We start from the raw sequence: 17,045 nt of genomic DNA, 5'->3' as shown, positions 1-17,045 counted from the left end.
TTTGCGTCCTACTAATAGAGATTTTTATTTAGCCTGTGGTCTGTCAAAAAAATCGTAGCATTCACAGCGAAAATTAATTTAGTCTTTTACGCAGTGGAGAACGTGACAGCGCAAGAAAGAAAGTGCGTCACAATTCTTCTCAGTTGAACTACTTGCGAAGTAGCCTACTCATCACACAGACATCACAAGTATCACATGAAATAGCTTTTTCTCAGCTTTTAAATTATGTTAGCCGATAATTGCTGTGTTGAACGGTTCGCGAGAAAAGTCAACTAGATGTACCGCAGAGCGGTACAAAATATGACCGCCGCCCAGTCCAGCACATTTTTTCCACAAAAAGAAATCACGCTGAAAGGCCTATATGATTCTAACTGTCTCACTAAATTGCATTATCCACATTCAATTCTGCTAGACAACAAGTACCAAAACATGATTAGTTCATAGATTTCACATGTAAAATTCATTTTATACAACCCCACCTCCATCTTGCCTGTTATATGTATAATTCTGAGAAATTCTTGATTGTTTGTGTTATGTTTATGTTATGTGTGTGTGTGTGTGTGTGTGTGTGCGTGTGTGTGTGTGTGTGCGTGCGTGCGTTTGTGCCTGTGACATTACTGTGAATGTATGTGTGTGTGTGTGTGTATCTGTTTGTGCACATGTGTGCACATGAAATGGGTTAACGTGACCCCTGGAGGCAAACATACGGAAAAAAAATGGTCATCAAGATATTCACAGAGAACTGTGTCTGCCCTACCCTCCTTTCGGGGGGTCCAGTCAAGCGGGGGAATTACAGATCAAAACGAAAAATGACGGTTCCATGCTATCCATGTGGGGTTACATGCCCACCAAGTTTCGTGTACCCCGGTCTTTCAGTGTCCTGGGACTCATTGACGGAAATTTGGGCATGCGAAAAAGAAAAAAAAAGAAAAAAAAAAAGAAAAAATCTGACTAAACCTATATGACCGCCGCTTCGCTGCGCGGCGGTCATAATAATATAATTCAATCATACATTGTACTGAAGGTTTTGCGTCCATGATCTCCCTACCCACCCATTCATCTCTTATACTTCACGAACCCTTCTTTAACACATGATAAACCATATATCAGAATAAACAGCAGACCTTACCGAACACAAAGGTGTAAAGCAGTTGTACAGTTAACCGTTCCAGAGTAATCCAGTTTTGAATTTGCAGTAAATTTCGACATGCATGGATGTCTCCAAATTTGGGCTTTAAGTTTTACGTGTTTAAATTGTTCCACATGATTTCATAACGGGCCAAATACAAAATAAATGTTCGCTTAGATATTGGTAAATCAAAAGACAGCTGACTAAGAGTTTGTGAAAGTAGCCTTAATGATCACAAAATGCTAAGCATCATGCATCTAGGCTATTTGAGTTTCTTAAAGCTGAGCTGTGCTTAAATTGTTCAATACATGATTCCATAGCAGGCCAAATATAAAATAAATGTTATATATAGCCTAGATATCTGTAATTATTAGATGATCAGATGATTTACAGTTCTATGTAATATGTCATGTTTCATGTTTTTGAAATGTTTCATGCAGTGATGCAGGTCTACTGCAGTGAATAGGCTAAATACAACTTTGATCATTTTTATATGCTACTACTGTATAGTTAACTTTGGCCTTGGTGCCCTGACATGTGGCCTTTGTGCCCCCCACCAAATATGCCCAATTGAAGGCCAAGTGGCCTTGCCCCCAGAATGGTGAAATTCCAAGCCTGGTTTCCATTCCTCAAAACGACACGCTGCCAGACGCTGCATACAAGACGGAAGGAGAGTCACGTGGGTAAATAAATAAATAAGAAACCGCTGTCACATGACAGGCAGAGACAGTCAACATGGCGCCTTACCAATACACAGTTGTGGTGCTGGTGTTTTCGCTCTTGCAATCCGGTGTTTCTGGATTTCCGACCAATATTCGCAACCCTGTCTGTGGGTACGAGGTGAGTAAATAGCCACTTGCGAGTAGGCTGTGTCGAACATGTCGTGTGGAGGAGAGTCTGTCAAAGGAAACTGAAGATGTTTTTTGAGATGCTTATCTTAACTTACCTGACACTCGCGGTCACTGGTTCTTACAAGAAAGACAGTGGCTCCTACTTCTTTAATGAAAGTGCTCTGGTTCACTTAATAATCTTGTTTTCGCCTGAACTCTGAATTCATTGTGCATGCCTGCGAAACATTTCAGTCATGCCCTGCCACCGACCCGTCCATGCTCAACGTTCACTTGGTTCCACATACACACGACGATGTGGGTTGGCTCAAGACCGTCGACCAGTATTACTACGGAGGTCAGAGTCTTTTGAAATGATATTTTTTTGCAGAATGGGTTTGCAGTTGTATTAGACACTTTGTGCATCATCCTATGCTAGACCAAATGCTATGACGTTAGCCTACTGTATTGTGGCATATTAACAGTGATGTAGGCGTGTGCTATAACAGTTTGATAGGTTTGCATCTGGCCAGTAACCTAAGGGTCATGTGATGGTGGAGTCAGCATGCATGATGGCCATATGATTGTCACATTTTAAAATTAATGTTTAACAAACACACAACCACCACCTGTTCTTTCAGCAGTTTTATAGTTATGTGACACTAATTCGATGGTCTGCTTTATTGTCTTTTCAAGACAAGCATGTTTGTCAATGATGAACTATGTCTGTTTCTGCATGTGTTCATGAAATGTACTGTTAATTCATTCATTGCATATGTGTGTGTGTGTGTGTGTGTGTGTGTCCGTCCAACACACAGACCGTAACGACATCCAGCATGCTGGCGTTCAGTACATCCTGGACTCGGTGGTGCAGGAGCTTCAGAAGGACCCGGCTCGCCGTTTCATCTACGTGGAGTCGGCCTTCTTCTACCGCTGGTGGAGGCAGCAGGACCAGGCCACGCGCCGCGTCGTCACCCAGCTGGTCAATGAAGGTAGCGAGCGCACTGCCACCTCACATGAGCCTGTAGCGGTGGAAATAGCCTTCAGCACTAAGGAAGTGTTATTGTAGGGCAGAGATCTAGATTTGGGTCATGAAGGAAGGGGAGCCTAGATGTCTGGATGTCCAACTGTCTGGCAGTACATGTACTGGTAATATAGATGAGTGACTTACAAAACCAGATTTTGGAAGGCATCATCTGTACTTTTACAATCAGTCATACATCTTGAATTTCCCCTTGGGGATCAATAAAGTATCTATCTATCTATCTATCTATCTATCTACATTTGATCGCGAGTTGTTACATTTAATTTTTGCTACTAGTAGCCAGATTGAATTTTGATAGCATTGAGTTTCAGTAGAAAGATAAATTCAATCACTTTTTGAAAATCACCATCCACTTTCCTGTTTCTTTCTCCCTCTCTCTTCCTGATACTCACTCCTTCACTCACTCACTCTCTCCTTCACTCACTCCTTCATTTTTTCACACACTCACTTTACTTCACTTCTTCATTTTCTTTTTTACACTCTATTTACTTACTCCTTCACTCTCTTTATTCACACACTCACCACTCATTTATTTTTGATTTCTTTACACTTCACTCACTCACCCACTTCACTCTCCTTCACACACTCTCTTTTCTTTTACACACTTTTCACCTCTCCCCTTTTGTTTACTTTATTTCACTTCTATTTCTTTATTTTGACGACATTTTCATTTATCTTTGTTTTCTTTATTTATATTTCATTTCGCGATTTTTTTCTTTGAGATTTCTTTCTCTATTTATTTTGTTTTTCATTATTTATTTCATTTTGTTTATATTATTTCATTTACTTTTGTTTATTTATTTTCTTGATTTCATTTTGCTTTTCTTCGATGACGATTTATTTTATTTTATCAGATGTTTGATTTCTTTATTTATTTCATGATTTGTTTCTTTCTTTCCTCTGATTTCATTCATTTCTTTTCCTTTTATTTATTTTTCATTTACTTTTCTTCACTTCTCCTTACTCTCTCACTCTCCTTTTCACTCTCCTTACCTTCATTTCTTCTCCTTCTCACTCTCCTCCTTTTACTCTCTTCCTTCACTCTCTCCTTCACTCACTCACTCACTCTGCTCCTCTCAGGTCGTCTGGAGTTCATAAACGGCGGCTGGTGCATGAGCGACGAGGCCACCACGCACTACAGCGCTGTCATCGACCAGATGACCCTGGGCCTGCGCTTCCTCAACGACACCTTCGGTGCGTGCGGGCGCCCGCGCGTCGCCTGGCACATCGACCCCTTTGGACACGCCCGAGAACACGCCTCCATATTCGCCCAGGTAAACACATGGGGGAGGTGTGCTTTAGAGACGGGCCCTCCAGCACTAACATCAAAAATAGACACAATCTCGGAATTGAAACAGAGGCGACAAAATTATGTTACAAAGAAACAATGTGATCATGCAGCTGGATAACTGCTGCCTCTTGCATAACCAGGTCCATTTATGTCAGGAGAATTAACACCATGAGCCATATTTTGTTGTATTGCATTTAAGCTTTATTGGTTCTTGACAAAGGTTTAGCGTCATATTGCTTTAGCCAATGATACTTCACAAATAACTGCTAGCAGGAATGGACTCATAACAAAATCTGGTAAATAAAAATAGTGTAAATAATTTAAACTTTGCAACTTTGGAACTCACTTTTCCTCCATTTCCCTCCATTTTGTTGCCTGGATGTCGTCCTCCGTCCTCGTCTCAGATGGGCTATGATGGCTTCTTCTTTGGCCGTCTGGACTACCAGGACAAGAGCCGGCGGATGAAGGCCAAGGAGCTGGAGCTGCTATGGAGGGCCAGCGAGAGTCTCTCTCCCCCCATGGCTGACCTCTTCACCGGTACCCACACCCAACGCCAAACACCCAACACCAGCCCTCAACACTAGACATGGCAAAAGCAGAACGTTGGACTCATTTGAGTGAAATGAAACCATGGTTTTAAACCGATTTGAAGTTCTGAAACCATGGTTTTGAACCGATTTAAAGTTATGAAACCATGGTTTCTAACTAATTTGAAGTTTCAAAACCAGGTTTTTTGCTGTAGCAGTTTAAAATGTACTTGCCAAAACACACCAATACAAATATTTCCATGCATAATTGGTGTATATCTGGTTATTAGCTTTACTGCTTGCCCAACTTTGTTTATTCAATGCCCATGTATTCATCTCCAGCTCTAAAAAAGTAAAAGATTCTTGAACGCTACACAGCTGCTCTGAAATCATTGGTCGGTATATTGTGCCATTCATTATATAGTAAGTCATGGAAATTCAGGTTTTTTGTCAGGGAAAAGTCATGGAGTTTTACATTTGACTTAGAGTGGGAACCCTGATTGAAGAATGCTGATTGTAAAATTGAGAATACACTTTCGCCTCTCTCCTGTGTCTCTGCCTCTATTTTCCTTCTTTCTTTCTCCACTGCTCTGTATGTCCCTCACAGGCATCCTTCCCAATGGCTACAACCCTCCGGATGGCTTCTGTTGGGACCAGTCCTGCAGTGACGCTCCGATCCGTGACGACCCATACCTGGAAGACTTCAACGTGGATGAGATGGTGCGGAAGTTTCTGGAGACAGCCCATAGCCAAGTAAGAGAATGATGACCTTTTTTTAGTAGATAAATATGACAGATACAGATAAGTCATTTTTCAATACATAGGACCTGTGCGTCTGTAGAAACCCCACAATGTGATTATCATCAATAATTCTTAATTGTCCTAATGTAATTTCCCAATACTGGCATATCAATATATCACAAGGCTGGAATCACAGTACAGTTGTGTTTTCAAATTTCAATAGGGGCAGCCGTGGCCTACTGGTTAGCACTTCGGACTTGTAACCGGAGGGTTACGGTTCGAATGGTTCGAACCCCGACCAGTAGGCACGGCTGAAGTGCCCTTGAGCAAGGCACCTAACCCCTCACTGCTCCCCGAACGCCACTGTTGTTGCAGGCAGCTCACTCGCCGGGATTAGTGTGTGCTTCACCTCACTGTGTGTTAACTGTGTGCTGAGTGTGTTTCACTAATTCACGGATTGGGATAAATGCAGAGACCAAATTTCCCTCACGGGATCAAAAGAGTATATATACTTATACTTGTGATTTTGCGTCTTTGCAAGTGTGTTGAATGCTGTGATAATTTTGTGCCTCCCCAGTCCAAAATCTACAAGACCAACCACATCATCATGACCATGGGCTCCGACTTCCAGTACGAGAACGCCAATCTGTGGTACAAGAACATGGACAAGCTCATCCGCTACGTCAATGGCCAGCAGGCGGCGGGCAGCAACGTCAACGTGCTTTACTCCACCCCCTCCTGCTACCTGCAGGAGCTCCACCGTGCCAACTCCACCTGGTCTGTACACACACACACACACTGACTCATGTGTTACAAATGTGTTACTGTTCAACTACTTAATGTGTGTCTGGATCATTAAATGTAGGTAGCAAGCATTTCATATGGCAAGTTTAATTTGATTTCTGTAAGGTAATGTTACTGCGATGCATTCATAATAGAAGATATGGCTTGATATTGCTACAATATGATTTACTTCAATTGAAAATTCAATATAACTTAATATTATAATGACACCTCATCCAACCTCTTTTTTTCTTTCTCTATATTTATTCTCGCATTTTATGGCATTTTCTTTTCTCTTGTTTTCTCTCCCTCACTCTCTTAGGGCCCTGAAGACGGACGACTTCTTCCCATACGCTGATGATGCTCATGACTTCTGGACGGGCTACTTCACCAGCCGACCTGCTCTGAAGCGCTACGAGAGGCAAAGCAACAGCTACCTACAGGTCACAGCCTTGACCGCCTTACAACACTCTCTCCCCAAACTTCTCTTCCCCAAAAATGTGCAAGCCTTCACCTGTCTACTGCATTGAGACATACAGAGAGGTCTTGCAAACTATTTCTCGTCCTGATGATCAGTGTTTGTCCATGCCAGCAGATCTCCCCCAGCTGTTGAGTTAAGTTTTTGATCTAATATTCTCATCTGAGTGAATGGCATAAAATACTGAGGAGACTCAACTGTGGCACTTGTTAGGGCCCATTACGATAACTGTAACTGCCACCGTAAACATTCCAGTTTAAAGATCACGCTTGCTAATAAGAGCGACAACGTCCATACTGCGTACTATAACGATGACAATGTGAATGATCGAACACAGAACTAATCAGCATCCATTGAATTTAAGATGGAACAATAATGAAAATGAAGACTGTTCCTCTGACTCTCCTCATGGTTGGTCTGTGTGGATGTTTAGTTAGTTATCGTTGTCTTCATAGTTATCGTTTGCAGTGTGGACGTCTAGTTAGTTATCGTTGTCTTCATAGTTATCGTTTGCAGTGTGGACGTCTAGTTAGTTATCGTTGTCTTCATAGTTATCGTTAGCAGTGTGGACGTTCATATCGTTACGGTTATCGTTGTCTTCGTAGTTATCGTTAGCAGTGTGGACGTTCATATCGTTACGGTTATCGTTGTCTTCGTAGTTATCGTTAGCAGTGTGGACGTTCATATCGTTACGGTTATCGTTGTCTTCGTAGTTATCGTTAGCAGTGTGGACGGGCCTTTAGGCTGAATTGGTTTTGCACCACCACGCCACTCCCCACCCGTAGTGTTCCCTAGCTGTCACTCTTGGTTTGAAGGAGTGATTTGTTTTACATTCCCTCTTGCTCCCTTCACCAGACTTGCAATCAGCTGGAGGTTCTGGGCGGGCCAAGGTCCAGGAGTGGCCCCTATGGGAAGGGGACCAGCGACACCCTGAGTGAGTTTGACTTTCAGTGCTTGATATGTTTATGTTGGAATACTGACATTTCAGCATCAGATTTCTTTGTTAGTGTCGTTGACGCGCTTTAAATATGGATGATCTTAAGTCATACGCTCATATTACAACCAAACACTTGGTCCTTGTCTTGTCGTCTTTTCATTCATAATGCCCATTGTGGAGTGGTGTTATTTTAACTGAAGTCAAGAAACCAATCAGTAAGTGACCAACCACCTGTAGCCTATAGAATCTAAATCACAATCACATTTATTTGGCCAAGTGAGTTAGCACAAAGAAGAAATGTATTTCTGGCTGATGGGGTCACTCTAACTTATACAATACCACATATAGACAATATGTTTAGTGAACTTAAGTAAAGATGTTGAGCAAACCTGGTCGTGATTGGATGCCTCCCTCATGAAGCTCTGCTCTGATTGGCAGGAAAGGCCATGGCGGTGGCGCAGCACCACGACGCGGTGTCGGGGACGGAGAAGCAGCACGTGGCCTACGACTACGCCCGCAGACTGGCCAGCGGCTGGGCCTACTGCAAGGTACCTCGCAAGATACCACAGCTCCAGGGGCCTCTCTGCTCAATGGGGCCCATTGTGGCCATTCCGGTCCAGGTGCCGCTGCCAAGAACAATACAGTAGAGTGTGGAGAGCCCATCCGCTGGTGATCTCCTTCCACAGCGGCACATTGGTTTCGTGTGGTACTGTGAGAAAGGTCCTCAGAGCTGATGGCTTGGTGCTGATAAGAAACACATGAGAAGTTAGTGCGCACCACAGCTGTAGGGTTTCAGTAGGGTTCAGTCACACTCCTGTGTGGGCTTTCTTTTTGTCTTTCTTTCTTTCTTTTTGTCTTTCTTTTCTTTCTTGTCTGTCTGTCTGTCTCTTTCTTTCTTTCTTTCTTTCTTTCTTTCTTTCTTTCTTTCTCTCTGCTGTTTTCCCCTTTTCCCTCTGATCCCTCTGTCTTTTATTTTCTCTCCATCTCACTTGCCCAAACATTTCTCTCTCTCTCTCTCTCTCTCTCAGGTGTTGGTCCGTAACTCTCTGGCCGTCCTCACTGGTTCTGATGCCCCTCGTTCGTTCTGTGAGAACCTCAACATCAGCGTGTGCCCACTGACCGAATCCAGCAAAATGGTACAACACAACGACAACACCACGCCAACCTGTTGTTATATGCTGATTATGGACATATTGGAAGCATATCAATGCTATGCAGTGTAACATTTTAACAGTGTTATAAATATATGACAATTTATGATTAATTGATCTGTCTCTGTCTCTCTTTCTTTCTCTCTCTCAGTTCACCATGAACGTGTACAACCCTCTGGCACACCCCGTTAGCTGGTCCGTACGGCTGCCTGTTAACGGCAGTGCCTACAGCGTTGCAGATGTCCAGGGCAAAGCTGTAGACAGTGAGGTGTGTGTCTGTGTCTGTGTCTGTGTGTGTGTGTGTGATCAGTTTACTACAGTGTCATTTTAAGAGTTGAACGTGAGACATTGTTCACCTGCTCCTCCGCAGGTGATCCCCGTGCCCAAGGCCACCAAGGCTCTGAGGGGCCATCGAGGCTGGGCGCTGAACGAGCTGGTGTTCCAGGTTGAGGCGCCTCCGCTGGGCTACACCACCTACTCCATCTCCCTGCTCCAGAACGCACCTCCACCTCCACCACCACGGCCCAAGGCTCCCCTCACAATACAGAACAAGGTCTGCTCAAAGAGGCAACAGGACAAAAAGACCACACTAAGACTCCACTAAGGTGGATGGAGTAGACCCCCACTGCTCAACTAGCCTATTATTATTATTATTATTATTACTACTACTACTACTACTACTACTACTACTACTACTACTAATCATAGACGCTTTTGCGCCTTGTGTGAATCATGTAGATATTGCAATGCTTTATGAGCTGTAATCTAGAGTTTAGACTGGAATTACTTGTATGTCTCTGCTGTGGTATCTCTCTGCACACTTCCTCTGTAAGCTCATTGGCTGCTCTCCCATTCTTAGTTCCTGAAGGTGACCTTTGACCCTGCCACGGGCCTGCTGAGCAGCCTGAGTAACCTGGAGACCCAGCAGAGCATCAAGCTGAGCCAGAACTTCTACTGGTGAGACGCTGCACCAGCTTTGCCACAGTCACACACACACACACAGAGAGTGTCTTCCACTGACTCACACACTGCCCGCATCATGTGAGTTCAGGTTTGAGTGAAGTGGAAGCACATTTAGCCATATCGTTCCTCTTTAAACAGTTCTGCTTTTAGTCATCATCTGCAGGAGAGTACTAGTGTTCATCTCACCAGCTGTGTGTGTGTGTGTGTGTGTGTGTGTCTCTCTCTTTCAGGTACAATGCCAGCGCGGGGAACAATGAAGACAGCATTCAGCCGTCGGGCGCCTACATCTTCAGGCCAAACTGTTCCACGCCGTTCATCATCAGCAAGACGGCCAAGATCCAGAGCGTACAGGTACAGCAGCCGCCCCCAGCGAGCAGGACATGTGGAGAGGACACTTGACCACACATGGGGTTTGAGATTGTGCCGTCCTGTGCACATTTACAGTGGTTCTGGTTTGTGTGTGTGTGTGTGTGTTTCAGAACGGGGTGGTTCAGGAGGTGAGGCAGATGTTCAGCCCCTGGTTGTCTCAGGTGGTGCGTCTGTATGCGGACAGCAGAGAGCTGGAGCTGGAGTGGACAGTGGGCCCTGTGCCTATCGAGTGAGTGAGACACACACACACACTGAGACTCACACACTCTGCTCAGTGACCGAAAGAGATGCATGAAATAAACACATATACACACACTCACACAGTCAGTATAGCAGTCAAACACTCAGAATAATAAAGTGGCTGTACAAACAGTTCCACCCTGCACAAATAGAGAGTGAGTTGCATGTGAATATACATTCTACATTTGTTATTACTATAATTGATTTCTCTGTCTGTCTGTCTGTCTGTCTGTCTGTCTGTCTGTCTGTCTGTCTGTCTGTCTGTCTGTCTGTCTGTCTGTCTGTCTGTCTGTCTGTCTGTCTGTCTCTCTCTGTCTCTCTGTCTGTGTCTGTCTCTCTGTCTGTCTGTCTGTCTCTCTCTCTCTGTCTCTGTCTGTCTGTCTCTCTGTCTCTCTCTCTCTCTCTCTCTCTCTCTCTCTCTCTCTCTCTCTCTAGAGATGCTCTGGGGAAGGAGGTGATCACTCGCCTGGACACTGACATCAACACCTCCGGCTATTTCTACACCGACTCCAATGGGCGAGAGGTCCTGGAGCGACGGTAAGAAATGACCAAGTAGTGACCAGCCGTGACCATGACGACCCTGTGTTCCATTCCTGTCTGCCTCTGTAGAAATCAACTCCAGTTCACAGTAGACTCAGTCAAACCATGAGGCTGACTGTGAGTCTATAGTTAAAAAAAACACAGTGGACTGACATCTGTGCGTCTCTGTCCATCCAACAGGAGAGACTACCGTCCCACGTGGGACCTGAAACAGTCGGAGCCAATCGCTGGCAACTATTACCCCATCAACTCCCGAGCCTACATCAAGGTGCGTGCCACTTCTGACCGGTCTGGCCAGACGCCAAGGCCGTCTGTGCTGTGGAACTGGGACCTGGCATCTCAGAATTGCATGTTTTTGTTCGGTCTCATTGCTTGCTGTTGGAGTGTGAAAGTGGGCTTTGTGCTTTCATGTCAGGCGAGTGCTCTTTTCAGGAGGCAGTAGAATCTGGTATATGCTTGAGATGGTCAGAATTTATCTGTGTGTTTGTCTGTCTTAACTGTAAATGCAGCCATGAGCGTTAGTTATCTAGTAGTCCTTTTGCTGCTTCAGTGCTGATGATGAAATTATATCTCCACTGTGGAAAAACAAAGTGTGTGTGTGTGTGTGTGTGCGTGTGCGTGCGTGCCTCAGGACAAAGAGTCTCAGCTGACAGTGGTGACTGACCGCTCCCAGGGGGGAAGCAGCATAGTGGACGGCTCCCTGGAGATCATGGTAAGACAGGCCGAACGGGCTTCTGCGTCAACACCACAGGCTCTAATGCTCCGCTGGAGCGTCCCCAGGTGTACAACACCGCACCAGTTATTCTCACATTCAAACCGGGAACTGAAAATGATTAGGATACTAGAGTTGTCCCTGATAAGCTATTAACAAACCCTATTGGATACCTTTATATTTTTATGAGGGCTTGTGAATATACTGTAATGAAATGTGTTAAATTATGTTGTTTTTACATAATCATTGGAAGCCATCATTGACGATTAATTTGATTATTTGCACAGCCTTAGCATACCGGTATACATACAGTATGTTTGTTTGATTCTCTTATATTCATAATCATGTTTATGTACATACCCACCCTCTGTCTGTCTGTCTCTCTGTCTCTCTCTCTCAGCTGCACCGGCGGCTGCTGTACGATGACGTGCGCGGCGTGGGCGAGCCCCTGAACGAGACGAGTGAGGCCGGCGGCCCCGAGGGTCTGGTGGTGCGCGGCCGGCTCCTGCTCTCCCTCACGCCGCCCGACACGGCCGCCGACTCCCACCGGCCCCTCGCCCAGGCCCAGGTGCTGCAGCCGCTGCTCAGCTTCCAGGAGGGCCCAGCACCGGCCAGCGCACGCCTGGAGGTCAGGAGGGGGCAAAGGAGAGGGGGGATGGATGGAGTGGAGGGATGGATGGAGTGGGTGGATGGATGGATGTTCAGACAAAGACAGTCTCTTACTGTGTCTCCTGAAGGAAAGGCAACAGGAGCCAGTTATTATGCCATTGCTTACATGTCTATATATAAACACACATATATACGTATTACGTACATACATAAATACAGTGATCTTATAATACTATGATGTAATTGTGACAAAGAAGTGCCATTGTGTTTCTTGATTTAAAGGTTTAGATCAGAGCATGCCTTTTTACATGTATCATAAGTAACAACTCTGTTGTTAAACTGTGTCACAGGCCTATTTCCCGATAATGACCTGCGTTCTTACATGATCAATTTCTACCATGTATTAGCCTGTAGTGTTGGTGCTGTTGTGTCCTCTAGTGGTGCCTGGGCCAGTGCTGAGTGTTCTCTGTGTCCTACTGCAGTTCTCAGGGCTGCAGGCTGCGCTGCCCCCTGCTGTTCACCTGCTGACGGTGTCTCAGTGGGACTACGACTCAGTGCTGCTGCGCCTGGAGCACCAGTACGAGAGCAGGGAGAGCAAAGCCTACTCACAGCCTGTCACTGTCAACCTGCAGGTTAGACACTTAGACACACACACACACACACACTCACTCACTCTTTTCCTCTCTCTCTAACTCATTCTAACTCATAAAAGACATAAGTGTCCTGAGCCGTGTGTGTGTCCACAGAAGCTGTTCTCTACTGTGGAGGTGATGGGGGTCACAGAGATGAGCCTGGGGGCCAATCAGTGGAAGAGTGAGATGAGCAGGCTGGTCTGGAGGCCCAGCGCAGGTAACACACTGATGCACACATGATGCTACAACTACCAAGAAGGATGGGACAATATGTGTAGACAATATCACATGGATAGAGAATGTGTAGACACACACATATAGTTGTCATGATTGTAAGCTTGTACAGTAGGTCATTGCCTCATTGGTCTTTACCTTCCCTGTTGTTGGCTTGCTTGTTTTTTCTCCCCATCTTCTCTCAACACACACACACACGTCATGTTCTGACGACCTTCTGTTGGGTCTGTCACCTTTTCATGACTCATTTTTTTGGCTTCTTGTTTCTCTGTGTTGTCAGACGCAGCTCCCCAGCCGAAGCAACCCTCCGACCCGTCGCCGTGGGAGATCACCCTCAACCCCATGGAGATCCGCACCTTCCTGCTCCGGGTCCGCCAGAGTTAGCCAATCGCAAGCAAGCAGCAAAAAGGAGAGCACCAATCAGGAAATTCCGTCACAACTTGCCAGCGCTGCCTAAAAGGGCTCATCTTGACCTCTCTCTCTCTCTCGCCCAGACCTGGACTTCAAGGTCGCTCTGCTGTTTCGGCCTCATCAGTGTAATTCAACACAATGCAGTGGGTGGCAGGCCTCCTTCGGTTTCATACATATTTCATGAACCATTCTTATTTTTGGCCTATTTCAAAAGCTGCCTCAGCAAGTCGCACACCACCACCGGAGAACTTTTTGTTGTCTGGTGAATTGATTTGATTGGCTGTGTGGGCCAGCTGAGAGGTGTGACCCATTTTGTTTGCAACAGTTGAGTTTGGTCTCTCCGATTATTATCTCAAATCCATTCTCAGACCACTCTTACAAACCACTGCCATTCCACTGCATTGGAACTATTGAGGTTTAGGAACCTGCAGTGTTGAACTATTTTTTTAATTCTCCACCCAACAGTGATCAGTGATTTATGATCTGTGCGATAGACATTTTTGTTCCTTTCTCACATGAATACCCTCTTTTGGTAGATTGTAATTGTTCTTTAATTGTTTACATTTTTAAAAAAAATAAATGATCAAATGTGAAGGTGTTCTTATTCTGTCAGTCCAAACACACTCACATGTACCAACATGGTAAGGATACCCAGCACATACCATGGTGCACCTTCTGAGTTCTGGGGGCCTGATTTTATCCAACAGCATGTGTGGAGCTCCAGATCAGCGGCTTCTCAGACTGCTGCCGGCTGCCCCTAGGCATGAGAGTTCGAAGGTGCAGCACGCACATCCAAAACGATGAGTACTGGGTGCTGGACAGGAAAGCACAAGCATGTAAAAGAACGTTGAGTCCGCACACCAGAATCTGCTCCTTAGCGTTTTTTAATGGTAGGCTAGATCACCACATGTGACGTTTCGGGCCACAGCCCTTCATCAGCCTGGGGCCCGAAACTTCACATGTGGTGATTTAGGCTTCCCCTGGCCCCCCTAGATGTCCAGCTGACCTGAAATTCAGTCTCAACGCAGGCAGGCGTCATCCAATTCCATTCCTACGTGAGGTCTTCATGTTCCTCGTACTCTTTTGAGGACAGGCCCACCACTCCTGACGTGTCTCCTTCTCCCCTTGTTCACTGTTGCTACGGCTACGACTAGCTTTTCCTCGCTAATAGTGAAACACTACGGTCCTAACCCGCAATGTGTCAGGGCCTTGACTGGTGGGATGAAAAACAAGGCTTTAGTGAAAACTACAAATCCACCAGACACATACACACAAGCGCTGAAATATCAGCTATAGAGGCCACACAACAGTTAACAAACAAGGAAGAGAGCAGGGGGGTTTTATTTGCAGATTTTAAAAGGAATTAAAACGAGAAAAAAAATAATAAAAACGGGGAACTACAATCAAACACCATAATCCCCTTTCTGTACATGTGACAACATATAGCTCGTTCCAAAATAAAGACTCTTCCATCCTCTCTATTTCACAACATGCATCCGAGATGGACAGTTCCTCTTCCTGGCTGCTTACACCCATGGAAATTCTGTGCTGTCAGTGGTCGGCATACACACGCAAGCTGAATGATTAACTACAGTATGAGTATAGGCCGACATCTTTGTTTGAGCTGCTGCCCGTAGAATGAGGGATTCCGGGAAACGCAGTCATAAGCAGGCCATGCCGTCATTGAGGACAGAGGAGCATGTGTAAGTGAAATAAGTGTTGCGTGTGTGTGTGCGTGTGTGTGTGTGTGTGTGTGTGTGTGTGTGTAGTCCACTGTGTCCCCCTCATTCCATCTTCTCAGCTTCACCGGGCACCGACTCCAGCTCGTGAGAATAACAGCATTTCTCTCCATGTGTGCATGTGCCCTGCAGTGAGAGAGTGAGAGAAGAGTGTGTGAGTGAGTGAGAGAAAGAAAGAGAGAGAGAAAAAAAGAGGGAGAGGGAGGAGAGAATGTTCCTGTCGCACAGCTGTTGTGAATTCCACGAGCTTCAGTCATGCCAACACGGATGAGGAATCTGGGCGCTCAGTGTTGCATGAGAAAGCGAAGATGGCATGAAAGAGAGAGGTGTGTGTGTGTGTGTGTGTGTGTGTGTGTGTTTTGTAGGAGAAGTGTGTTGCACACTCACCTTCCTGAACCTCTTGCAGGGGACGTTCTTAAGCTGGGACAAGTCTGTGATCTGGTTCTTCCTCTTCCCCTGGAACTGCTTCCTCTTGTCCTCCAGCTCGGTGGAAATCCCGCCACTGTGAGAACCACAACACAGGAGAGTGAGAGAGAGAGAGAGAGAGAGAAGGAGGGAGGGAGGGAGAGAGAGTGAGCGAGAGAGAGAGAAAATAACTGATGCTCTTTTCCTTTTTCCCCATGCACACAATATCACTCCACTTTGGCAACTGTACTGAACAAGAGTCATCACGGCCGACTTTCAATGTGATAGAAAACAAATGTGTATTTCTAATAGTAAGAGAAAGAGACACAGAGAGGGATGGATGGATGGATGGATGGATGGATGTAGCGGACCCACCCAGCTTTGGCCCGTGCTTTGGGGCCCCAGTTGGCTTGTGGGTTCTCCTGAAAGCGCACCAGGTGGCGCCGGCGAGACTGGGGATTGGCGTCCTCCCGGACATCAAAGCACGCCTGCAGACTGGAGAGAAAGAAAGAGAGAAAGAAAGAGAGAAGAATAAACTGAGAGAGAAAAGCGAAGAAAGAGCGAGCAAACTGGAGAGAGAGAGAGAGAGAGAGAGAGAGAGAGAGAGAGAGAGAGAGAGAGAGAGAGAGAGAGAGAGAGAGAGAGAGAGAGAGAGAGAGAGAGGGGAGCCAGGTGTCCACTCACTGCTGCACTTACGTGGGCTCAGTGGAGAGGATGCGGGACGCCGGGCTCGTCTCCGACAGCCTCTCCCGTTTCACTGGGTTGGCCTTCTCCTGAGATCGATTGAACACACGACGCCAAGACGCCAAGACGCCAAGACGCCAAGACGCGCCTGATGCCAAGACACGCGACAAACACACGCACAAACACACACACGTTTTGTTGAAAAGGTCTAAACTAAAGAAGCAGTGGAACTGTGTTCATAACAGTGGAGAAGTCTGAACGGCGACGACAACAACACATTTGACGTTTGCGTGGCGTTGGGTCTCACCCAGCAGCGCATGATGTCCCAGAGGACGCCGGGCGGGGCGTCCGTCTTCACCGCGTTCTTGCAGGCGTGAGACAGGGACACTCTGTGGCCAGCGTGGAGGAGGGCGGACCTGCAAGCCAGCGCAGATAGGGCCAATGCATGAGGATTTAAAAGTGTGTGTGTCTGTGTGTGTGTGGGGGCGGGGATGTGTGTGTGTGTGTGTGTGTGTGTGTGTGTGTGTGTGTGCACACTTGCGTGCACTTACAACAGAAAGTGCATCATATGTGAGTGAGTGTGGACAGTGTGGTCACT

General features: G+C 46.0%; 2 protein-coding genes across 4 annotated transcripts in view; one reads left to right on the top strand and one right to left on the bottom strand.

Moving 5' to 3' along the window:
- The first annotated feature begins 1,856 nt into the window (after window positions 1-1,856).
- man2b1 (mannosidase, alpha, class 2B, member 1) lies at window positions 1,857-14,213 on the top strand. The gene is made up of 23 exons (XM_048247814.1): window positions 1,857-1,969; window positions 2,212-2,314; window positions 2,775-2,948; window positions 4,082-4,275; window positions 4,697-4,829; window positions 5,427-5,572; window positions 6,138-6,337; window positions 6,666-6,786; window positions 7,677-7,755; window positions 8,197-8,306; window positions 8,787-8,894; window positions 9,061-9,177; window positions 9,280-9,462; window positions 9,769-9,866; window positions 10,103-10,223; window positions 10,352-10,470; window positions 10,917-11,018; window positions 11,202-11,289; window positions 11,653-11,733; window positions 12,134-12,361; window positions 12,825-12,974; window positions 13,089-13,191; window positions 13,489-14,213. Exons 1-23 carry the CDS (start codon window positions 1,865-1,867, stop codon window positions 13,590-13,592), a joined length of 2,967 nt encoding a protein of 988 aa, XP_048103771.1. The 5' UTR covers window positions 1,857-1,864; the 3' UTR covers window positions 13,593-14,213.
- Window positions 14,214-14,941: 728 nt separating this feature from the next.
- The window catches only part of trmt1 (tRNA methyltransferase 1), a 10,229-nt gene continuing 8,125 nt past the window's right edge, over window positions 14,942-17,045 (bottom strand). For all 3 annotated transcript variants that reach the window (XM_048247816.1, XM_048247815.1, XM_048247817.1), the window contains exons 12-16: window positions 16,755-16,863; window positions 16,460-16,536; window positions 16,139-16,258; window positions 15,746-15,860; window positions 14,942-15,484 (exon numbers count right to left, since the gene is read on the bottom strand). In XM_048247816.1, the coding sequence (XP_048103773.1) occupies window positions 15,404-15,484; window positions 15,746-15,860; window positions 16,139-16,258; window positions 16,460-16,536; window positions 16,755-16,863 (502 nt within the window). In that variant the 3' untranslated portion in view covers window positions 14,942-15,403. The remainder of the gene's footprint in view (window positions 15,485-15,745; window positions 15,861-16,138; window positions 16,259-16,459; window positions 16,537-16,754; window positions 16,864-17,045) is intronic.

The sequence above is a fragment of the Alosa alosa genome, chromosome 7, assembly GCF_017589495.1.
Source record: "Alosa alosa isolate M-15738 ecotype Scorff River chromosome 7, AALO_Geno_1.1, whole genome shotgun sequence".
NCBI classification, from domain to species: domain Eukaryota; kingdom Metazoa; phylum Chordata; class Actinopteri; order Clupeiformes; family Clupeidae; genus Alosa; species Alosa alosa.
This window is presented reverse-complemented; position numbering and strand designations above follow the sequence as displayed.